The sequence below is a fragment of the Chelonoidis abingdonii genome, chromosome 2 (genome assembly GCF_003597395.2).
Source record: "Chelonoidis abingdonii isolate Lonesome George chromosome 2, CheloAbing_2.0, whole genome shotgun sequence".
Taxonomy (NCBI): domain Eukaryota; kingdom Metazoa; phylum Chordata; order Testudines; family Testudinidae; genus Chelonoidis; species Chelonoidis abingdonii.
Genome location: NC_133770.1, coordinates 198,834,875 through 198,860,678, shown reverse-complemented (window position 1 = coordinate 198,860,678; position 25,804 = coordinate 198,834,875). Strand labels below are relative to the sequence as shown.

General features: G+C 38.3%; 1 protein-coding gene across 5 annotated transcripts in view; it reads right to left on the bottom strand.

Annotated features, from left to right (window-relative positions):
* Window positions 1-1,088: 1,088 nt before the first annotated feature.
* NETO1 (neuropilin and tolloid like 1) overlaps window positions 1,089-25,804 on the bottom strand; it is a 102,750-nt gene continuing 78,034 nt past the window's right edge. The window contains exons 7-11 of one of the 5 annotated variants that reach the window (XR_012655122.1): window positions 24,674-24,902; window positions 7,215-7,328; window positions 4,258-4,816; window positions 3,028-3,116; window positions 1,706-2,217 (exon numbers count right to left, since the gene is read on the bottom strand). Coding sequence is in view for 3 of the 5 variants with exons in the window: in XM_075061958.1 (XP_074918059.1) it covers window positions 1,709-1,793; window positions 4,258-4,816; window positions 7,215-7,328; window positions 24,674-24,902 (987 nt within the window). In the remaining 2 variants the exon portion in view is untranslated. Of the gene's footprint in view, window positions 2,218-3,027; window positions 3,117-4,257; window positions 4,817-7,214; window positions 7,329-24,673; window positions 24,903-25,804 lie in introns of all 5 variants that reach the window. The other 4 variants (XM_075061959.1, XR_012655123.1, XM_075061960.1 and 1 more) reach the window with 4 other exon arrangements.

Sequence of the window (25,804 nt, the reverse complement as noted above, 5' to 3'; positions counted from 1 at the left end):
ACTGTTAGGCTTCAGAGATAACACCCCAAAGATATTCATGGAGGATGGAATAGTCATACTTCTCAGAGCAATTGTTTAAGTTGTCTGAAGAATCAGGGAATCAGATGGATTCCATCTATACCTTGCTCCTATTTGGATGGTTACATCGCAACCATGAGTCCTAGAAACTTGCTTCTTTCGTAGTGACTTATTTTATTTTAACAAAAGCTGAGATTCTGTGGACGTAGAACATGTTTGAGCCAGGGAAATACACTGAAATGGGTAATTGCTTGACACTATCACCTAAAAGGAAAAGGAAGTACAAAGCACTACAGCCAACAAAACCAAAACAGCCCTTACTACTATTGTAATTCCACTTGGTACAAAAAACCCACCATGAGAAATGAGCAAGCTGGGCTGAAATCTTGTCTATATTAGAAAAATTGCACTGAGTTAACTAAATTGATTTAATTAAACTAGTGCAAACCTAAAATGTAAACACACACAAATCAGGTTAACCCTTGCTTATATCAATATAACTTATATCGGTAAACTACAGAGTTAAGTAAACTGATTTACCCAGAAGTTAAATCAGGGTAAGTGCATCTACATTAGGGTTTTACACCAATTTAACTAGATCAGCTTGAAATCAATTTAGTCAAGCAGATGAAACTTTATTAATATAGTCCAGCCCTCAGTCTAGTTCTGAGAGGACAAGTTTCAAGTTCATAAATATCTCCAGTGCCACACTTAGCACCCTTGTAAGTATTAGCAGAGAAGCATAGGCAATCTTTCACTGCTGTCTGTGTTAGACTTGTACTGTGGATGTTCTATATACAGCTGGTTGAAATGTTGTAGATAGAAGTTTCTGACAAAAATAGGCAATTTTGTCAAACATCAAAGGTTTTTGTGGGAATATACTGATTTTGATGAAACTTTTGAAGGGAAAAAAGTAAAACTTTGTTTTGGCAATGTCAAAATGTTTCATTTCATTTGTACTTTTACATAATATGAAAATATTTATTTCAATATACTATATCATTTATATATTATATTTTAATATTCCATGTATATAATATAACCTTTTAATACATTATAAAGGGTGAAATGTTGGAGGGCAGAGGTGATTCTAAAGTATTTGTTTGGTTTGATTTTTAGTTCCCGAAAGCTGAATATTGAGTATAATCTTGTAGAAACAGGTTGGTAAATTTCTGTGTAAAATTGTTTTGCTTCATCAGTAAATGAAAACATTATCTTAAAACTCAAGGTAAGAAATTATTATACATTGTTTTATGTATCTTTATATAAAAAGTTACAAGTAGCAAGCATATGACACAAAGAAATGGAACAGTAACAACAGTAATTGTGAATGCATGCTTTTTACAATGTATCTAATAAAAGGGATTTTTTTTGCCAACTCAAATATTCAGTAACATACATGCAGATTATTTTCTCACTGGTCAAATTCAATCATTTTGCTAGATGCATATCCAACAAACATTTCTATTGAAGTGATTATGAATGGTTAAATACCTGATTTCAATAAACTGTTCCTGAAATTGGGTATCTTACTTCATAACCAAATTTAAAAAGAGGAAAAAAAGAAAAAGAAAAATGACTAATAATGATGATAATTAGAGTCTTATTGCCATCTAGTAATTTTACTCAATACAGTTTGCTGAACTTTATCATGATATGAGAAAAGGTGGTCAGAGAGTCCATAAAACATCTAGCTGGTGTTTCCATGGTCCATAGTTTCACATTTCATTGTAGCATGTTCAAAATCACTCAGGAGCGCACTATTCTCAAGCAGTCTATATAATGAAAACAATGTACATATAACAAAAGTTCAATGTATAATAATCTTCTTTCACATATTACACAATAGACAAGCTGATAAAGACAAAATGTATTAACTGAAATAATACTAACATAAAAAATAAAACTAGGATAGTTTCAGCCAGGAACTAATTTCTTCTTCAAGTTTCCAGTAAATCTCAAAATGTATTTAAAAACTAAGGAGCACTTTGTGGCCAGCAACCAAATTACAAAAGAAACATGTTATTGTGCAATGGGAATATCTTGCTGAGGAAGTAAGAAACGTCTATAACTCTCAGGTTTGAATAAAGGCAGTGGAATGAAATTTAGAAATGTATCCACTTTTTTTCCAGACCGTTGAAATAATTCACTATAGGTTTTTCTTTTCACAGTCCCCATGTTTGTGTAAATATTTCTTCTCTGAAAACAAAACACAGTTAAAATGTTTTCTCCCTATAAAGGAAAATATAGGTAGACAAATATATTTATCTATGTAAAAAACATTAAAGCATTTACACTTTCTCCCTACAAAATAGATATATACACTTATAAACATCTGTATAATAATTGTATATATAACGTGTGTATAGCCTATGATCTAGCTGTAACTTCATTTTGAAAGTTGAGATGTTTATTCAAATAAATAGTAGTGGTAATATATTAATTTCAAATGAACAGCCTACTAAATGACAAGTAAAATGATTTGTAAATGGTAAATATTAAAATGATACCACTGACTCCTCAAACTAACAAAACTCTGCCTCGCCGCACTTGACTCTGTTGAATTATTCAAATGAATTGACAACAGGTAGCTTCATATCTTCATAACTAAAATAAATTATGCTGCCAGATTTTACATACTATATCACGATAGGACTTTTAAAATGTAATTTTCATAAATGAAACATGAAACACCACATCCATGCAAAGCATCTGTCTTTATAATGTCCTTAAAATGCAGATCATATTTAGCAGTGGGATGTTATAAAGCTATCAAGTATAAGAATTTTAATAGATACAATGTTTAGTTTATATCATTAAAGCAGTCATCTGCAATTTTAAATTCTCTCTCTCTCTCTCTAAATGTTTATATATTCAAAACTGACTCTCTAGATACAAAGATTTTAGCTTGCTAGCATATATCTTAAAAAACTATCAAACTTTGTCAAATAAAAATATATAATGGAATGCAACAGATGGTGCACGTGGCATTCATGTATGTTTACTTACCTTGAATTTGTCCTTTAGACCCTAGTTGTGTTGTACTCAGACTCATGTTTGCTTAGAGACCCAATGAGGCAGAACCTGGAATGTTATGGCTATTTCATTCAACATAATAATGTTTGCATAGAAAAAAAGAAATATATGCATATATACACTTAATAAAAAGTATATATCTTGATAATTTGATCAATTTGTACCAATAGCATCAAGCCATTTACATGGGCATGCAACTAGATTAAAATAACTGAGGAGTTTTTAAGAGATTTAGATAGCTTAAATGTGCACGCGCAAACACACACACACAAACCATGTAGGGCATATAAAACACAAAAGCACAACAATAATGTATGCAAGGCAAAACACAAATACATATAAAAAGTTTCTGAGTACTCTTTTCCAAATAAGTCATTCATAAGTGTTTCTGTTTTCCTTTTTCTTTACTTGTAAACTTTTAATCATTCTTAGTTACAGGCATTCAAGATGCAATACACAGTAAAAATAGCTTCTATATTTAAATAATGCCAAACTATGCTTTTTTCATTGATTAGACTCTTCTCAACAACATTTTTATATGTAAATATATAAGAATATTCTATAAGCACTGAAATGTGTCATTTTAAGTGAGAGAAAGAGATATTAATAAGACAAGCAGTGATCTCATGGTTAATAACAAGTTTTGTAATATTTTGAAAATATTGTCATTCAATTTGTAGAAAACAGTGTTTCTTAAGAAAGTGGGTTTCCTTCTCTCTGAAGAGTGTTTTGCATTGGTCTGTCATGCACCAAAATAGGTCAATCCTCCCCTTTTTAGCTCATTTGGACTTTAGTCTTGTCATGGATTATGGACAGTACTCAAGGCCACCTCTTAGCTATAAGGAAACTACATGCATGTAGTTCTTTCAAAAAACTAGATTTTATGAAAAACTTCTTTGGTTTAGTAAACATTGTACCCACTCTTCGTTGAGAGGTAGGTGTGTGTGTGTGTGTGTGTGTGTGAGAGTGAGTGAGAGAGAGAGAGAGAGAGAAAATGAATGAACAGGGGTGAGGAGGCTTTAGGAAGGGAGAAGGTGGAGGGAGGGTGAAAAAGAGAGAGAAAGACAGGAGAAAATATAATGGCATAACCTACAAATAAAAATAAACATAAAAAAATGAGGAAAACAGGAGGAAAATGGGAATATTTTAGGGGCAATCAAGTCCTTATGCAACAGTCTTCATCAAAAATCTATTGATACTGACCGCTGGACAGATTTATCATGTCTTGACAGCCTGTGACTTGTAGTTGGTACCTCTTCAATTTCATCTATCTCAGATGCATCTGCAGCATCTTGTGAGTAGCTATGCTTCATGACAAGGATATTTCTCCTGTTCATGGGCTGGATGAGGGGCTTTACAGGCTGGGGTTGTATTTCTGTCAAGATAGAAGCATCTCTTGTGCTGAGGTTACTACGGCTGCCCTTAGTGCTAGACAGTTGTGATCCACAGTGATGGTCATGAATGCATTTTGAAGATGATCTCCGCAGTTTATGATAATTTTCAAAGTCATCTGCAACATCTGCAAGGTCAGCTGCAGCCCCTGTCCCTCTAAGAGTACATAACTCATAATGAGGAGGCTCAAACACCTCCTGGAATACTGTTTGATCAAAGTCTGTTTTCCTTTGGACAAATTTTTTACGAGGTTGCTTGATCTGTACTATAACAGAGATAATAAGGAGGATGATCACAATGCAAGAGGTCACCCCAATTATAGTCCCACTGGTATTGTTAAGTTGGTCCAAAATGTTAGCCTTTCTTTTTTCTGTGTAAAGAAGAAAAGCACAGCATTAATATCCAATTAAAAAAGAAACCCCGCCATCACGGTTTTGATGTTTAGCATAATCTTGTTTCTATTCTGTGTTTAAGTTTACAGAAGCAATTTTGGAAAAACAATTAAAAAGTAGTATTAATAAAAGATAGAGCAATCATATACAGATACCACAACCTTTCCCCTTTGCCAAGTGATAATCAGGATGTAACCAAACTCAAAGGTATGAAAGGCTAGTTTAGTTTTTAAACGCTGTCTTCAGTTTCATCCCCAAATCCCCATTGTAATCCACAACACAACACAAGTCCGCTACACAACACTTCTGTTTTGCTTCGATCACCCCTCACTAGATATAGGAGATTGGGAAATGAGATCAATGAAAGCAGGAACAGTTTATGGGGATTTAAAAATACATATTTATTTGGATTTGGAACTCATCTGAACTCCTAATATTAATGAGTTGAGCTGATGGTATTCAAAGATTGAGCTGAATCAGGAGAAAATGGAGGAGGAGTTATTCAAAATAAGGTTTCCAGGAAAAATCCACTATCAGCCATTATTTATTTTATTTCCTAGAACCAACTTAATGAGTATAATCCATCAGAACACCACTGACCCCAACTCAAAAGGTTGATCCTACACACTACCTGTACCTTACTAGGGGCTGCCAAGTGCCTATCTCTCCGTGCCTGCTAAAATACCTGTCCCAGCATTAAAAAGGTTCAGTGGACTCTCAGAAAGGGAATTTCATTTCATCTCCCATTTCTATGTATTTCTCTGTGGTTTGCTTCCTAATTTACAGGTGCCTGGGTGGGCTGATGGTGGAGTTCAATGGGAGTTGAAAGAGTTCAGCACCTCTCAGTACAGGAACTTTAGGTACGTGATTTTCAGTGGGAAATTGTAAATAAGGTTTAACTTTTAATTCAGCCTCATTTCTACTGTCATACTAATGCACAACAGATTGGTGTTACTTCAAAATCAAAGGCATTCACAACAAATCAGTAACACCCACTGCTTGGCCTGCAGGCATCTTATCTTGTGGCCTTCATGGTATTTGAAGTGATGGTTCACTCCCCATTGGACTGCTACTGTAGATTGGTTCCAGGGTCCTCCCAACCAAGTGAAGAAGACCTGGTAGCAGCACCAGATTCAAAAAACAGAAGCACTGCAATCAGCCTATCTGTTTGCTGGAGCCAGCAAATCTACTTCTCTAGTAAGAAATATAAATGGGGGAATAAATAAAAACATGCCTTAGTGGTAACGGTACTGCTTCAGCATGGCACTTAGACAATGGGAGATGAGATTCAGTCTAGAAATTAAAGGGACGAGTGGGTCTCTCCTCTTCTTTTAATTTATGAAGAAAAAAGAAAAGCTTTTCCTCAACTGTAAGCCTAGCTTCTGCAAGGAATATTACATCTTTTAAGTGCCTCATTGTGTTCATTGCTGGTATGAGTTCATTTACATTTTATTTTCTTTCCTTGCTTGTCAGAGGATTTTACAGACTTCAGTGCACTTATAAACTGACTGTTAAGCCACTCTCATTTTTAGCCCCTTGATTGGTTCCTAAATTTGGCTTATCTCATGTTTCCAAGATCAAATCAGCAGTGACAGAATAAGCAAATGGTGTCTACAGCCTCAAAGGAGAGTTAGTTATATCATTTTTTCTGAAGAAAACAATGCTGAATTTTTCAAAAGTAAAGGGAATCTGACATAGACCACCTGGAAACCATGCCACCACCTGATCAGGAGTGCCAATATCTCTCCATGACACAGACATCATGCCTGCTTTCCTGCATCTACTCTTTAGATTTCAACTTGACTGTGAGATTATACATGGATTTGGCTGCTTGATACAGAATTACTCCTGCTGTGCCTGGGATTTCAGTGCTGCTGTTATTAGCAACAGGCATCACAACTGGAAAAACTGATCTCCAACATGATAAGGGATGCTTTTTCCCTACTTCCCCAGCCATCCACACTGATGTCAAAGTATCTAAACCTTTCTTTCTTCTTCTAGCCCACTTCATACAAGAACAAATACACCTTTATACCCCACCTCCTGCCCCACTACTGTAAAGGTATCTACCACATGGACTCCAAAGTTGAACAACAGACTAAACCTCACATATACATGAGAGACAGCCAATGTATCACAACATATACAACCAAGTTAAAAGCAAAGCAAAATGGCAACATTTTATCCAGGTTCACCAGTGTTTTATTCTCTTTTCTTTTCTTGGTTGCCTGCTGTATACTACTCCCTATTTGCCCTTGCTTGAAGCCTTAACTCATATGTCTGACACATAGGTTAATAAGTCACTGAGTATAATCATGCTGTTCCCCACATAGTTAAATATCTTGACAATTCCAGCTCTATATACCTATAAATTACCTTTACAGTGGTTCTCATCCCAAGGATACACACAGTTCTGGAGTCCATTGCAGACCAATGTATTATTAATACACATATTACTATGGCAAAAAAATGAGTTGGCTTCACAGGGGGCTAAAGACAAAAAGAAGGAAAACCAATATTAAGCAGTAAATCACTCACCTTTCAATACTAAGAACACCTAGGAATGATGTAATCTTAAACAGCAATTAACTATATGACAGAGGTTCCTCAGAAGCAGTAATTCTTTCTTATACTAGTTGCACCACTCAACTCTCAGTCGTTCATAGCAATCTGGGGCACAGATTTCTCTCATGTTTAAGATGGCTGGGACTACTGTCCAATTTTTTTATTCTAATAAATTATTCTGTTTAGAATGTGTAGAAACTCAGTTCTAGATAAAATACTAGTGTCAGTGAATTAAGAGATTGATCAACCTATGTACTTAGACTCATATTACATAGTCATTCCATAGGAGATAAAATTCTCTGAATGATAAGAAAGGAGAACTACAATGCAAATTCATCCTTCTGTTAACACATGTACAAAGATTATAAAGCTCTATGAGCCAGGGGTAGTGCATAGTTCCCCTAAGGTGCATAGGCTGGTGGAATCAAGTCAATAATATTACTAAAGCCTCAGGATGAAAGTTGTTCTGAAGGCCATGTATTATCAGTCTGCACATGCAAAATCAGTGCCATCAACAGGAATTGGTCATGTTTATAAATGAACTATGCTGTTCAACTGCTGAAAGTCCTCGTGTATTAGGCTGGTAAGAATTCTCCTTCAAAATGCTTTAAAAGGGTAAAATTAAAATATTTAATGCTACATATACAAAGTGTCATTTCAGTAACATTCCTTTTATTAAAAGAAGAAATTCAATATAAACACATTGGTTTAAGCAAACGTTTGTGTTCATATAACACTGAAAGCATTTGCTTAAAAATTGGCTTAAAAAAACCTGAAAGTTGTTAAATGTTCTAATCACGTTGATTAATCTGAAAGGATTGTGGTGGTCACAATAATGACTTTAGAAGCCAACTGTTATTCTCATGAAAGCATGTGTCCCATGGTTTTTTTAAGTAGGACTTTTATGGTCGCACACATGCTTGGCATTGAGACAGATGTACTTTAGAGCAGCTGCAGATTAACAAACTAAGAACAGTACAAAGGATTTATACTGTGGAACTTCATAATTTCCTATGTCCCATAAAAAGAAATCCACTTTTTAAAAAATGCCTAACTGCAGATTTCTATAATTGACTGTAACAGCTTCTTCAGAGCTGCTACAGTCTGTTAAGCAAATAATAAATGTCATCAAAACTTGTACATTTCCCAAAAAATAGTCACCCAATAGAACTTAACAGCTATAATCTGTATTTTCAATTTTAGCACATACACCAAAAGCCACTTAATTAGCCAAGCAGATTATAATGACTCCAACAGAGCAGGTATGCTCCATCAGCTAAATAATATGCCTTTTAAAAAAGCATAAATATGTATCTGTCTGATCATTAACATGTATTTCTGTGATAGTACCTTAATGTTTTTAAAAGGTCTTTTCATGTTTACCCTCAGACTCCCCCCACCCCTTGTTTTTATCAGTGTGTTACTCTTAAAAAAAAGCTAACTCTATGGATTCATAGACTCTAGGATTGGTAGGGACCTTGAGAGGTCATCAAGTCCAGTCCCCTGCCCTCATGGCAGGACCAAATACTGTCTAGACCATCCCTGATAGACATTTATCTAATTATCTTTAATATTCCAGAGTGGAGTTCAAAATCTAGGCATTTATTCAGTGTTTTACTACGCCTGACGTTAGGACTTTTTCCTAATGTCAACCTAAATATCTCCCTGCTGCAGTTTAAGCATTGCTTCTTGTTCTATCAATTAGAGCTAAGGGAACATAGTTTCTTCTCCTCCCCTGATTGCACCCTTTTAGAACCTGAAATGCTATCATGTTCCCCTCTCAGTCTTCTCCTTTCAAACTAATAACGTTTTTGCTTTTTAATGGTATGTTCACGACCTTTAATCATTCTTGTTGCTCTTTCTTGACCCTCTCATTTCTCCCTTGTTGTGGAAAATCGACCATGGTTGATTTATCAGGAAGCTGAGGCACTATTATTTATACAGCTAATATGAGGAGACACAGATTAGACCCAGCAAGAGCGTGCTTTGCTTTTTTACAATTTCCATGCTATACAGTTACCCAAAAGTACCGCTGGTTAACTTGTTATTTGCTATTTATGGATATAATGTTGATAACAGCAAGTGACCAATAATGCTCTATCGAGCCGAACCCCATTTCTCTATCTTTCTTCATTTTGTCTTTGCCAGTCAAGCTGCGTTGACTGTTCTAGCACTCTTTCTGTATCCGCAGAGCTAGCTGTTGTATATAACAGATCCCTGTCCCTTTATTCGTCTCCAAGTTCCTCTCTAGTAGCCTGATCAACATGTATTGCCCTATACAGCAAAAACGTTAGCGTGCTTTTTAGCGTGCTAATAGCCTAGGCTGCAAGCTTAGTGGTTGCTTTATAACTTTTGCTCAGGCTAAAGTTGCGGGGGGGCGTTCCTAAACAACATTTTCGTTGAAGCGGTGCCAGAACTGGGACACCAATACTCCCAGTTGAGGCTAACGTGGCTAGAGGAGCAAGATGCTTGCCTGTCTTATTACACAACTATGTAATGCATCCCAGAAATCACGTTTGCTTTTTTGCAACAGTATCACTTGACGATATTAGCTTGTTCCGCTATGACCTAGATCTTCCTTCTGCCATATCCTTCTAGACTCTTTCCCATTCGTATGTGAAGAGATGTTCCTTCCTAGTGGAGCACTTGCATTTGTCTTTATTGATATCCGGTTTACCTCAGACTTTCTCCATTTTCGCTGTATTTGTAAATTTTTTGACCCTGTCTCCGTTGCAACTGTTGGCCATCTGACAATTTAATAACGGTTATCTATGCCAAACATCTAAGTCGTTGATGAAGGTATATGAATACAGCCGGTCCCAACACCCAGCGAACCCTGTAACTTTCCAACGTGCGGTTACCAGTTAGATTGAACTAGTATAATCATCCGGAATGTTTCGCGTGACCCACCTTTAAGTGCTCCATCAATTTATTATGGCCTAGTTTATCAATAAGGATATCATGCGAGACCGTATCAAATGCTTACTAAAGTCTAGGTACACATCCTCCTTATCTACCAGAGCTGTTATCCTATCAAGATAGTATGTTTGACATTGTTCTTTACACATCCGCTGGTCTATTCCTCACACTACACCTCCATTTGCAGAATTTATATTAAACTCTCCATTTCTTCCTGGTAAGAGTAAACTAACTGGTTAGTTCTGTTGTTATTCCCTTTATTAGATGGGACAATTTGCCCTTCAGTCTCTGGATCTTCTCCCGTCCCCATACTTTCCAAGATAATGCTAGGAGCTCAGATTCCTCCCTATTATACTCTGAGATATTCTAGGATCATTCCATTGCACTCTGGTGCTTGCAGGCACCTACGTCTAATGATTTTACTTGCTCTTTTTTTATTTTATGCTTCTAACCTAACCCCTTCCATAAGCATTCACATCATAGACATTCTTCAATCTTCTCGTGAAGACCGAACAAGCACCATTAAGATCTCTGCCATTTCCAGTTCCTTGTACTGTTTCTCCTCCTCTGGCAGTGGCCTACCCTGTCCTTGGTCTTCCTCTTGCTTCTAATGTATTGATAAAAAGTCTTCTTGTTTCCCTTAATTTCCATAGCTAGTTTGAGCTCTATAAATTGGTAGAGTAAAATGTACAATACTTGTCAAAGTACAGCTGGGTAAAAACTTGCCTTATTTGTCTTACATGGACTCCAGAGGTTGAGGGATCTAGTCTTCTGTTTGAATCTTTGAAGGTTCCACCCCCATGACCATTTGAGTTTGGAATTTAAACACCACATTTCAAAACCAAAGTTCAGCTAAGCTGAAATGGCTCGATTTCACCTGGCTTCCACAGAAAACCAACAGACCAGAGCAGCTTTGCTAAAATCTCAGCCTAGTTCATTCAAAAGGCTCGGAAAAACTTCCTCAACCTTGTCATGGCCCCAGACTGAGTTTTAAGTTTCTTACAAGGAGGTTAATATTCTAAATTAGACAGAAACATCACAAGAGCTAATCATCAGGCTTGAGAGTGGTAAGAGTGAGAGATTGTGTTGCAGTAGCCCATACCTGCTGATAGAGATGCACATCTATCAGAAGATATGTGCTACTGCCGCAGTCTCTCTCTCTCTCTGCTGCTACTGTTGTGTGGAGCCACTTGGTGGTGAGGCGTGGTGGAGACACCATGTTATGTCGAAAAGTTGCCTCCATCTGCATTTGTACATTATAGCAATAGTCAGAGATCTCAATCAAAATAAGAAGCCTTATTGCACTGGGAGCTATACACTATATATATATATATACACAAAGACAGCCCCTGATTCTACGAGCTTATGCTCCAAGGAAAAAAAATTCACACAGCCAGTCATGCTGAGCAGCTAGTCATGCTGAGGTATGTGAATATATGGCAAGGAGGAAGTAGAACACAGGGGAAGGGGACCAAAAAAGAATAGATTGGGAGAGAAGAAAACAGGAAGAGAAAGGAGAAACAGTAAGAAGTTTGAAACAACAAATTAGAATAATCAAAACCTGAAAAGAACTTGAAAAGAAAAGAACAGCAAAGCTAGTCCATGCTCCATGGAGAGAAAGCTCTGAAGCAGCATTCTGCCCCTGAGGGTGTAGAAACACTTAGACACCTATGTCTTGTTCTGGCATTAGTAAATCCTAGCTGTTGTGGTCCTAAGCACCAGAGAGGAGACTAATGATGGAAAATCAACCCCAATAAGGGGAATTAAAGGAGCGGTTTAAAGGAAAAATAGGATGTTACAATGCACAGAAATAGAAGCAGATCCAAGTGTGAGAATGGAGTAGGGCGGGATAAAGAATGCAAGGAGGAGATAAAAGCAGCATTAAGGAGAGAGATGAGAGCATAGGGTACCCCAGAGAAAAAGCTAGGCAGAAGTGACAGCTGAGATGTAGGCAGGGCTGGAAAGGAGATGGCAAGAATTTTATATAGAATTAAACAGGAAATCATTGAAGAAATTCAAGGATGGAAGACAATATGGTGAAAGAAGCAGCAGAAGATAATTTCTAGAAGCAGAATTTTAAATAAACTGGAGTGAAAAGAGGTGAGAAATATGGAGGCTAGAAATTAATATGTTACAATTGTCAAGGGAGAGACAAGACAAGCCTCAGTGTTCTAAGCATTGAGAAAGAGGAAGGTAAGGAAGAAAGTGTAGTTTAGAGAAGTGGCAACAGATTTCAGAAAAAGAAGCAGAGCCTGGACATGTGCAGGGAAGGATAGTGAGGGATCAGAGGACATCAACATTGGGAACTTGTGACAGGGAGGGTGGAGGAATTCTCAATTTTGAGAAAGATGGTAGAAGACAGTTTTAGAGGAAAGAAATTTCACTTTTTAATATATTTAAGGTTGAGATAGTGGGACACTTAAAGGGACATTTAGGGTACTTCATTGGACATATGGAAGTAGATGAGATCACCAAGGGAAAGAGTGGAAAAGGAATAGACCATGGACAGAATCCTGAGGGGCGTCAACTGAAGTGAGGATGGAAGAAATTAGGAACCAGTAAAGCAGTAGGAGGACAGAGTTTCAGGACAGGGGTTAGTCTATGGTGTTGAAGGTAACAGACAGTTCTAGGCGGAGTATGTAGAAGAGGCCTTTTAAACTAGACAGGAAGGACATCGTTAGTGATGCCCCTACTGAGGGCAGTTTCAGAAAAGCAGCAAGGGTGAGGAACAGGTTAGAGATTTTCAAGGTGAGAATGGGACTTTAGTGTATTAAGAACTGATATGTTAAGAAGCTTAAAAGTGAAATGGAGGAGGAGCTGAGCAGGAGTTTTTTAAAGGCAGAGGAAACAAGAACAAACAAAGGAAAAGAGAAAGGAGTAAGAGGTTGAGAATAAAAGAAAGAACAGTTGAGTGATGGAACTATGGAGAAAGGAGGAAGCAGGTGGAGGATAGGTCATGACGTTAAATGTATATAGAAGGAGGATAGCCTCAGAGCCAGTCTGGGTGAAGATGAACACAGTAATAGCAATCAGAAATCCAAATGTAGTAAATTCATAAATCTAAAAAATAAGAATATACACCATGATTTAGATGTTTAAAATAGTCTGTTCCACAATATGATACCCTGAACCTTGGGAAAGGCATAAAACAGTCAATTAACCTTTGGGATTTTTTAATTAGTGGTTCTTCTGGGACCAAAGGATAAGATCTAACAGCAACATTGAGGGCTTATCAGTCCCCCAGTACACAAGGAAATTTGCTCCAGAGTGACTTCTGCATTTTGAAGAAACCGAGCAGTGAGACGCAGCAGAGGAGTTTCTGAGCCTTACTACTCCAGAATGTGGGCATCTCAGTCACTCCAGAAAGTAACAGAGAGGACTAGGGATGACTAGGCATCCCCTAAACATAGTGAAGAGATTTAGCTGGTCATTAGAGTCCCCTGAAGAAGATAGCACAGAAGACAGAATGAAGATAGCATCAGGTAGAGTGGGATGGTGGATCATAGGGTTTAGTGAGACGCCTGAAAGTTTCAGAAAGTGATGCTGAAAAAGATCAGAGTTCAAGTTGTGTGTCACTAATGTTAGGGAATATTTTAAATTGGGGGTAGAGTTCTATTGCTCACAAAAAGTAGCTTTTATATTACTAGCTACAGCTAAGTGCAATGTGAGAAAACATAGCACACGCTTCTCCACATGCTTCTGCAAAAAGTTTGCTATTCCAGACTGGAGCCTCTCACAGCAGACTTCCAAGTTAGGTGTGATTTCATGAGTTCCCAAATGAAACTTGAATAGTAGACTGACATACCCACACTCATTTTTCCCCTGCATCCCAAAGCAGGCTTAGATAAAGATCCCAGAGGGAGATTGGACTAGAAGTTCATAATGTACACTCATTCAGCACAATGACCAAATTATAACACAACCCATCAGCTAACTTGCTCTATTTTTATTTTATAACTTTAAAACTAGAATTTTCTTATGTTTTGAGTTAAAATTGAAATAGTCCATATCAAACTAATGCACCAGTTAAAGGTAGTTTTAAAACCATCTAACACTTTTCCCAACGGCCATTTGAATTGCTGCCCAGACATTTAAGCATTATTTCACTGCAGTGCATGCCATGTTACAAACACAGAGGCCAGGTCTACACTGCGACTTTAAATCGGTTTAATGGCCGATATACCGATTTAACGCTGTATCCGTTCACACGACGTCGTCATTAATATCGAGTTAAACGGCTCCTTAAATCGATTTCGGAACTCCTCCCAAACGAGAGGAGTAGCGCTAAATTCGATAGTGATAACTCGGATTAGGGTTCATGTGGACGGAAATCGACGTTATTGGCCTCCGGGCGGCATCCCAGAGTGCAGCACTGACCGCTCTGGACAGCAATCTGAACTCGGATGCAGCGGGCAGGTAAACAGGAAAAGCCCCGCGAACTTTTGAATTACATTTCCTGCTTGCCCAGCGTGGAGCTCTGATCAGCACGGCTGGCAATGCAGTTTGAAATCGAAAAAGAGCTCCAGCATAGACCGTACGGGAGATACTAGGTCTTATCGCTGTATGGGGAGACAAATCTGTTGTATCCAGCTCCGTTACAGAACACGAAATGCCAAAGCGTTTGAATAAAAAACTCCAGGATACACAGCGCTGTGTGACAAGCGTAACGGGAAGCCAGAGACTCAAATGGACGCTCATGAAGGGAGGGAGGGGGTACTGAGGACTCCAGCTATCCCACAGTCCACAGCAGTCTCTGAAAATTATTTGCATTCTTGGCTGAGCTCCCAATGTCTGTAGGTTCAAACACAGTGTCTGGCGTGGTTCAGGGAACAGCTCCTCAGTTTATTTCCCCCCACCACCACGTGAAAAAAAAAAGGGGAAAATTGCTGTGCTATGGCGTTTGCTCAATGCACTCCGCGAAAAAGGCGCCAAAGGGTTGTCTGCTGCCTTCACAAAGGGAGGGGTGAGGCTGTACCCAGCACCACCCGGGGCAGTGTTTTCTGCCCCATCAGGCACTGTGCTCTCAACACGGAAGTGGGAACTATGGGATAGCTGAGGAACAGCTACCCACAGTGCACCGCTCCTGAAATCGATGGTAGCTTTGGACCATGGACGCAAACGATCGATTTCGGGATCCCACTGTGGACGCGCTAAACCGATTTTATTAGATCTGTTTTGTAATATCGGTTTAAGCTAATTCGAAATAATCGTGCAGTGTAGACGTACCCAGAGAATCTTTGCTTTCTGCTTGATTCACGTCCTCTCAGCTGTTGAAAAAGTTGGACACAAGATGGTGCACTAACACCAGAGGATCTAAAAACACATTCAACGCTCAGATTATGAAGTAAATGGATGACCTCGCAGAAAGAAGAAAAAAAAACTGTTTCTTCTTACAGCACTCATTAGGGACAATGACTAAAACCCCAATATATAAAAGGAACAAAATGGCCTCTCCCCTGAAGGCCTAGTGTTTGGGGGCACTTCTCTGCAAAGTTGGACACCCAAGTTTGAATCTCTGCTTCAAATCAGGCACAATCTCCTTCTGTTTTGTAATGGATCCTAAGTCCCCTTGTGAATCTACTGTGATGTTTTCCCCAAAACACTATTCAATAAATTTGTGTCAAATTCTTAAATGATTTTGCTCAACATCAGACTATACTTTTCAGCAAATAAACCAGTCATCCAAAATTTTTTGCACAGCTCTAATTGAGAGTCATTCCATATGCCCAATTTATATGATACAAAACAAATGAAAGCAGTATTTTTTATTTGTTCAAAGTCTAATTTGCTTCTTTTACCTATAGATAAAGTAAAGAAAAGCTAATGGTCCTTTCAGCAAGAAATGTTTTATACATAATTCAGGCAACTATGATTCAGGAATAGCCCAAACCTCTGCTACAACCCCAAAAAGAGTGTGTGATACACACACATATTTATATGCAGTATATTTGATTTCTGTGTATAATGTGAATGAAATTTCTGTAAGCTTACATGGCTATTCTAAAAAACAAACTATTATACAGCAGTGTCAAAATATTTGTATAAGGTCAAATCCTGACCTGTCATTGAACAAGTGAGGCCAGAGCTTCCAACCCAGCTGAACTCAGTTACCATAGAATGGGTAGTGAATTCTCAGAGGCATGCCCTCTTCAGGAACAGCAATGGAGCAGCTCTTCCCCATCCTCTCCCTGCCATATCTCTTCTCCTAGGATATTTCGTCACTGCACAGTTAACCCAGACTCTTACCTGTGTTCTAGCCCAAACCTCCCTCCTAATCATCCACACAGAAAAACCTCTGACTCAAGTCTGGAGGTGCTTTAATACTGGCCCAGCTGGGGGTGTGGGTTAGAATCCGTGCTCTGCTTTACACTCAGACTGGAACCCCCCACTTTGTGGTGAGGATGCAGGCTAAATCAAAAGCCAACTGTCCTTCAGTGCCTTTACATAATTCTCCTGAAGGACAGTTCTCTTGCAACTGATAGTTGACTGGAAAAGATTCAGAGTCTTAACACAAAGAACCATGGGATATTCCCTGAGACACAGCTGAATGTAGAAATAGTGAGGACACAGCAATCATGGTAGGGTTTTACAATGGGGATGCCCATACACAGGTGCTCAGACCAAGGTGTTGATCACCAGGGTGATCTCTGCAGTGAAGATGAAACCCCAAAAGCTGAGCTAGTGACCCCCCGCTACAACTTATAGCAGTGGGGTGTTGGGAAGTGAGTTCACATTTTACACAATCCCCCTGAGCATCAAATAAGTCACAGCTCTGTAAGATATTTACATTTAACCAACAGCTCAGTTGGGACTGTTTATTCCCCACTCCTCTTACGGAAGAAGAAGGACTTTCTTTTTACAAGATCATGAGAAGCAAAATCTTTCAGGTACTCTTCCCACCATCCATGAAACAGTGAGCAAAGTTTTTTCCTTCATATTCCGGAGAAAAAATGCTACACCTCTTCCACTTAATTTATGCCATTCAAATTGTTAAAATAGCACACACTACAATACACTTCTTGTTAATCATGAAGGTGGTATAACCTGTACGTTTTTTTCCTAACTTTAATGACCGCACACTACCTAAAAACACCCAACACCTTCATTGCCATTAGGAACTTGTCAGTAACAATATTTTACTTAATGCCACTCTGTCTTGTTTATGGCTACCCTGAAGCATGTTTGGTCAGTTTACACATTATTTTAATATTGGTTTTAAAGTACTCAGAGCCCCAGTCAGGGACCAGGACCCCACTGTGCTAAGTAATGTACAAACACAGGACAGAAATACTGTGTTTTCCCCAAAGAGCTTACAATTTAAGTAAATGGGAATTTTGCTAAGGGTTAGCAGTAGATACACTTCAGTGTTTAGGATTGTTTTGAATTTAATTTAATTTGTAACTGTTTGATTAACATTAAATAATGTGGATTATGGTCAAGATTTTGCCACTCTTACATGATAGGTCAGGTATCAATTTTGACGGCATAAATGGGCCCAAAGAGAGTCAAAGGTGTTAACATGACTCTGTCCAATACTTTTAAACAGGAATCAAGGTTTGGTATACAAAGGCCTCAGCCTGCTTAGTGCCATGGCAAACACATGACAAATCCTTTTAACCCTTTAATAAAGATACAGAAAAAGGAGGAAAAACAGTTAAAACCAATGTAATGTAAAGTATTAACTAAGGTTTTCATTTTAACAACACCCCCTTATTCCCTTTCCCTCCTGTTATGGAGAGATTTTAGAAGGAAACTCTTCTAATAGTTTTAGATGGTGTTAAAGATGGTAACTCTATTTTCTGTGTGGAAGGAGAGATGAAGTTACTTGAGCTGGGATGGAGATGTTCTTCTTCATGCTGCTGTTAAATTTCAGTCCCAGTTTTTAGAAGACAAAACAAAAACAAACTCAAAGGGAAAGGAAGAAACAGTAAATGCAGCTTTTGTCTCTGGTGTTGACCCATTTTCAACCTTACTACTGGAAAGCCAGAGGCACAGCACTCCATCTTAAGAGCCACTCCAGGGCCTGGGAAACTTGTACCTGCATCAGGCTATGCAGAGCATTGCTTTTAGCTACCTCTTTTTCTTTACAGACTTCCAGAAAAGTTGCAAAATATACAATCTTGGCTAGATAAGCCAACCTCTTTTTAGACAGAAGGAAAAGGTGAGAGATGAGAAAGAAGAAATTAGGTAAGGAAGGAAAAGGACACATGGAGGTGGGGGAGCAACAAAGTCTCACATCTCAGATGCTGTTTGGGATTTAGCAAGAGCTAGTGGTGTCATCTGGGCCACTCTCTCTGACTCACTCTTGTCAGAATATCCCTCAGTATTAGGCTGAGGAAAGTCCAACATTGTTACAGTGTATCTTGGGGTCCAGGAGATCGCAGAAGTGGCAGCCATGATGGCAAAGCTCAATCTTTCCCCTTGTTTCAGTCAGCAATTGTTGCATTAGCTTCCACCAAAGTTTCTTCCAAAGTCTCCTTTTTTGGAGAATCACAAAAGGGAGTGATGGGTGGAATAGGTCATCTTCCCTTTATTTTGTCCATCAGTTAGGCCTATTTTCTAACACACCAATTTTGGTTCATTGACTTCCAGTCCCATATTTGTCTTGTTCATCAGGCATGATCTTAACATAGTCCTTGAATTATATCAGTAAGCCTTTTTGTTCAGACTAATTCAGTCTGTGTCCCTTTTTCACCTTTTCCCACCAACATTTATTGTTATAGGGTATTGTGACACTTTATAAATCGGCTCACGAGTTGGATAGGCCAATTATCACTACAGCCATTCTTTATTCCATTAATAGTCCCATGAAAAGCAATAGAACTACATGCAGCATACTGCATAATGTGGGTTATTGGAAGCAGAATCATGTCCTGAGTTAGGAAATGGAAAACCCTAAGAGGACTAACTCTGCCGTAAGTTATATGTATGTAACCTGACTGAAGCCAATGGTGTTGCAAGAGTGTAAATCTGGGCAGAATATGGCCCATAAGACTTCAAAATTGTCCTCAGATACATCCCTGACTCTCTCATTCAAGTCAAGTGGAAAGACAGAATTGAACTTAAACATATACCTTAATATACAATAACAGCCTAACTAGTAACCCAAAATACTGCAATATTGTGAATGTAGCCTCATGGAGTAAGAGTGTGAAACCTCATTGAAGTCAAAGGGGTTGCACCAATGTAACTGTCAGCAGAACCTGGACTCTCTTCTCTCACTTCCTGTGTACTCCCACAGTGCAGAGTCAATACTTCAGCATCCATATTTGATTTGATCTTTGGGTTAGTTTTAGAAATTGGGCTGGAAATGAGAAGGTTTCAGTTTTTGAAGTTTTTCTCTTTTGCACCATGCCTGAGAAAAAAAACTGTCTTTCCATTTTCTCCAGCTGATGGATGAAATGAATATTTTATTTTCACCCTCTGCATAACTCAAAAATAGGTGAACAGATTTCACTCAAATTTCTTAAAATGTTCCAAATGTGGAAAATTTCAGCTTGGAAGAAGAAATTTTTTCAGAAAGGTAGGAGTTTCTGAAGAATAATCTCTGTGCAGCCTCAACTGCCATACACACACACACACAAACATGTGGCTCAGAAATGTACTGCATATCTACATACACATTTATTGTAATACACACACACGCATATGTACTGTTTATATTCAAACACACAGAGTCTATGTCTAGATCATGAAATTCGATTTTTTTTTTTTCAGAAGAATGTGATGTTATGGCCTAGTTCCTGAGGTTTGGTTGTTTTGCACAGAGTGTAGGTCGAAAGCGTGCATACAAAGATGGCTTAATTTATCCCCAATCCTGGTACAGCTCTGTGAAGCTGGGTCAGTCACCCTGCGTGGTATTAGGTCAGCCTAAGAGATCCTCTCACTTATGCTAGCTACAAAATGTCCCTAAAGGGCCAGACATCAGCTGAGGATCAGTCTGGCAAAGGGTATCCCAAACATTCCCTCTTCCTCCTACTATGCTAGTGGGAAGGAGTGAGAGTAGTGTGAGTTTTGTCTATTTACCACTAAGCTCTTCAGCGCAGAGATTTTTTCTTACTATGTACATGTACAGTGCTTAACATATGCTTGGTTATGAACTAACATAATAAACATCATAAATAATAGAGTCTCTACACTGTTTTTATCACATTGGAGGATTGCCTTTACACTGGGCAATCCTTTTCGGGCAGGCTAATTTGGCTGGAAGGATGGGTTTGGCTGGTAGCACTGCATTAGTAAATCTGGTCCAATATTCCACTATCCTTCTCTAAACCCAAACATATCATGAAACAAGGAAGAATTGTAAAGCCTCATTTAAGACAGCCAAGCATAATAGGACTTCAGAAAGGCTCAGTGCAATCCTTTTTTAAATTGAGGATAGTGATAAAGGAAGGTGAAAGAGATATTTTTTGATAGGGGTTGGATGAAGGCAATTCCCTTATTGGCAAGAATGTCCAGTGCACTCAGGATTACAGATAGAGGGATGGAGTACTAATAAATAGCTGTCAGAAGTGATAGAATGAGCATCTTGTCTGTTGTGCATACAGGTGGATTTTCTCTTATCCATATATCCAGGTTTTGAAAGTCTGCTTTTAGGGTAAAGTGTAGGTGTGGCTATTCAGAAGCAAAGCTCATTGAAGGGGCTGTAGCTGTCTGTAGAAAGTACTTCTGTCATTAATCTGGCTGCAGATCACTGTCAGAGTTAAGGTAGGTGAAGTGAACAGCCAGTAAGTGGGGAAGGAAACACCTATAATATTTATAAGGATAGTTCAGGGAAGAATAATTTTTCAAGTCTTACCTGAACATGCAAACAAACCTTTTTTTCTCCTTTGTTATCCTTTCATTATGCTCCAGTTATTCCAATTTTAAATATACATGTAAATATACATTTAAAGTATGCTGCAGTCACTAACTATCACATTTAGGAATTATTAAGTACTATTGGGGCATGGTAAAAGGGCATTTTAAATGAAGTCATATTTTGAAAGAACATAAAATGAGATTGGACCATGGCCAGATGGACTGAACAGCTTAAATGGACAAAACTAAATATTTGATACGGCTGAATACTGAGTTAATACTAACATGTTAAGAGTCTCTGTTACTATTTTCAGTCATATTAGAATCAGTTCTCTTGACACGATCAATTTAGACTTACTTTGTATGATACTGTTGCCCTTACTTCAGACTCTAGTGTCCAATTGTAATCGTGGAGGGAGGGATAGCTCAGTGGATTGAGCATTGGCCTGTTAAACCCAGGGTTGTGAGTTTAGTCCTTGAGGGGGACACTTCAGGATCTGGGGTAAAATCAGTACTTGGTCTTGCTAGTGAAGGCAGAGGGCTGGACTTGATGACCTTGCAAGGTCCCTTTCAGTTCTATGAAATAGGTATATCTCCATATAAAAGATACCACTATCATTCCTCTGCAGAGCAATAGCAAATGTTCAGGGTCTTGCAGAACAGCTTCCTACTGGAGGAGAAACCAGTGATGCAGAGTTTGTGTATATTCTAAAGCATAAATTTGTTTTACACAGGTACTTAAACAGCATGCAGGCAAAGCCTTCCTTCAGATTTCTCTGCCTAGAATTAATACCCAGTTCCCAGGGAGCTACTGTGTCTAAAGAATTGATTCTAATGAGAAACTGAGGTAGAAAGCAAATTCTCCTGCTACTTGCAAACCATCAGGACCATTGCCATGACACAGCCTTGCATAACAAAAACTAATACCATCACCGTATGTGTTCCAAAACGTGAACATTGCACATTAAGAAATGGAACCTGAAAGGCTTTGTGTCACAGTGTCTCTTGGTGACCCCATCATAAAATGTAAGAACATTTTACTTTGCCACTCTTTCATCATTTTACTTTGTCTATGCACATATGAAATAAATAATAATAATGTGAAACCCTTACTAAACTGAGATCAATAAGGAAGACTCATGGCACAGTGAAATGTCACCTGCCCTGCTAAGGAATTGCCTTTTTTAACCCTTCCTTCTTGGCTCTGAATGAATAGAACAGCTATTTCTTGGTTACTCTCACAGTGGTGACATAGGTCTCCCCTCCTACCCTTGTGGCTTCTCTGTCCCTGATCTTTATGTTTCTGAATGATGTGTGCCTTCAAAAGCTGCAAATCTCATCCTCCGTGTGTGGATGATCTCATTATTTCCATGTGCTGCTAAAAGATTTAGACTTTTCATCCCCACATGTTGTGTCTTATAGTTGGCATATCAGATATCTGTTTTAACTTTGAACTCAGACACATAACAATCGTCTATGTACATAATCATCTCTGGACAACTGATGTGGTACATGTATCTGATGGCAGAATTTAGCTTTTAATGTGTGCTAAGATTTTAACATGTCAGTGACAGTTTAGAGGAAATTGACCAGTTAATACGACATGGAAAGATTTTCAAGTGTCCTTCCAGAATATGGTTTAACACCTGATGATGTATAATAAAGTGGCTACTCACTAGCTTTTTGCGGGGGGGGGATGGACGGGGACATAAGTTTTCGAGTACATTAAAGGTTGTCACAAGAAGGATGGAGAAAAATTGTTCTCCTTAACCTCTGGGGATAGTACAAGCAANCGGGGGCAAGGGGAGGGGGCTGAACAATGTTTATAGAACTGTTTGCAGGTTTCATGGAATACAAATTTTAAAAAATGGTTTTCCATGGCTATGATTCAATTTCAAAGCCTTGTAAATGTATACTTGCTCAAATCTTGGTCATAAGTTAATGATCCTATGCATTACTCTTTGGTTCTTTAGAAGCAGTGAATCCTCAATGCCTATTTCTCTGTTTCTAAGGTAACAGAGAAAGATTTTTTTTTCTTTTTTCCAATGAATCAGACCTTGAATATTCAAGACTTCTCCAGCCAGGGAAACAAAGCGAAAAGCGGCATAGTCTCAACAGAGTATTCTCTCTATATTTTAGGCACAGACTTGATTTATAGACTAGAGAAACACAAACTACCCTTAAGGCTGCAAAGTGAGAGAACTGTGACAAACACAGTTGCAGGTCAGCAGAGCATCAGGAATTTTTAATCAGAGTAAAATTAAGGAACTACAAAGGCTCACCGCTACAGTCTCATTGCTTCATCATAGGGTACATACAGAATGCAGATGAAGAATGTATTTGATGGGATTATGCACACATTCTAGTCACTGATGGCATTGTGGTAAACCAAATCTTTTTACTTGTGGAACTCTGGCTATCTGGCTACAAGTTATTGCTATTGCCTATATTCGTGTTACCTGCCCCTTCCTCCCCAGGACACTTATTGCTTACTTCACTGTACCGTACATCAGCTGTGAGATGCAGAGCACTAAAGATTATATTTCTAAATACAACATTAATCATAATTTATAAATAAATAAAACCATATAGTCCTTTCCTCTTACTCTGAGTGCAAGAACTGTTGCTGTTTTTATTCTACAAATTAAACAACAAGAAGCTGCCAAAAATGAATATTATTCAAATTTAAGTTTTTGTATCTTTTATAAACCATAACTTCGTGTAAAGTGTCTGGATAACTTCTATGGTTACTAAAACATTAAATCAAAGGATTTAAACCATCATCCCTTACTTAACAGGAGATGCTGTACCTGCTTATTAATATATACACATCATCTAGTGATAAAATAATCATATTGCAGTTCTCCAGTGCCCTTCATCTTAATATCTCAAAGCACTTTGTAAACAGTCAGTGATTACGCCTCACAGAAACCTGTTCAGTTTGATCAGCCTTACCTTAAATAAATGGAAACTGAGGAAGACAGAGGTTAAGGGACTTGCCCAAGGTCATAGAACAATTGAGTGTTAGAACTAAAATCCAGACGTTTTGCTTCCCAGTCCTGTAGTCTAACCACTGTCTCACAAACTATCACACATGTGGGCTGGTCTACGCTGGGGGGGGAAATCGATCTAAGATACATAACTTCAGCTACGTGAATAGCATAGCTAAAGTCGAAGTATCTTAGATCGAGGTACCTACCGCCCTCAGGGTGCGGGATCGACGTCCGCAGCTCTCCTGTCAACTCCGCTACCACCATTCGCATTGGTGGAATTCTGGAGTCGACAGGAGCTCGTTCAGGGATTGCTATATCACGTCTAGATGAGACGCGATATATCGATCCCTGAGAAATCGATTGCTACCCGCCGATACAGCTGGTAGTGAAGACGTACCCACAGTATAACATATGAAATAAAAATCTGATTTGCAATTTTAATAGCTTGTTAAGGAAGTTCTTTCAGTTCTTAATTTGTATGAAGAAAGTCTCATTAACAGTTTATGAGACTTGTATCATTTGACATATTGAAACATAGAGTGCTTAGAGTCTTACGTTCTTGGAAAGATGTGAAAAGCATCTGGAATCGGCTGTTTCGACTGCCTTCATCTGCCCACATGCGGATTACCCCAAGACCCGTACGCAGCATCACATCATTAGCAACAGTGCTACAAAATTTAGCTTTTAAATCCTCCACCGAGCTACTTCCGTCATAGACAGCCACAAAATTCCTTTTGCATTCATTTGAATTCTGCATTTCATAGTCCAAGAATCGTAAATAGATCTACAAAAGAACAACAACAAAAAAAGAACCATATAAACCAAAATAGGAACAAGAACAATTAAACAGCACTTCTCCCTGTGATGAAAAATAGACACTTGAACTGTAATCAGATCACAATCTTTTTGCTATTAGAGGTGACAAAACACAGGCCATTTTTACTGTTTTTGCATTAATACAGTAACTGAGTACTGTTTATTCTTCATCCCATTTTGTTTTGTTCTAAAGTCTAGTCCAGAGAAGGTCTAAATGTTTCCTTTCTTCCATATTCTGAGACCCCTGGCTTCCAATTTAAACTCCTAAATGTCTCTCTTTTAGGAGAAACAAGTGTGTCCTCTAATCATCCAGCCTGATGACAGGTCAGAAACTTCTTCCTGTACTGACAAAATATTGCTCAATTACTCACCCAACCAGAAGAATAATAAGGCAAATACTTGAAGCTCTCTCCAGAGAGTCAATGTGTGTCATCCTTGTGACATGGCTGAGCTCCACTGACTCTGGAAGTGAGAATCTAGAAGCCATTCAGAACCCAAACATTAATCTTTTTCATGTTTCCTTAAGCAGTCTGGCCACCATCTCTGTCTTTCTCAACAAAGCCCTGATCATTATGTCAACAGGGATGAAACCAACAATGTTTCAGAGAAATTAATCTAAAACCCCATGAGGCTTTAATAAAAAAGGAACATTTTTTTTCTGGAATTTTAAGCCATTTTATCAAATGTAACTAAAATAATCATCCTGGCGAAAGAATCCAGGACATTTGTTTATTAATTTTAAGCAAAACTTATTCTCAATTAAATTCTATTTGACCTCCAATAGAGGAAGCCGTATTACTGATTTGAGAGCTGTTCCTAATAAATTAAAGCAAAATCAAACATACCAATATTACAGAAAGTATATCAGAG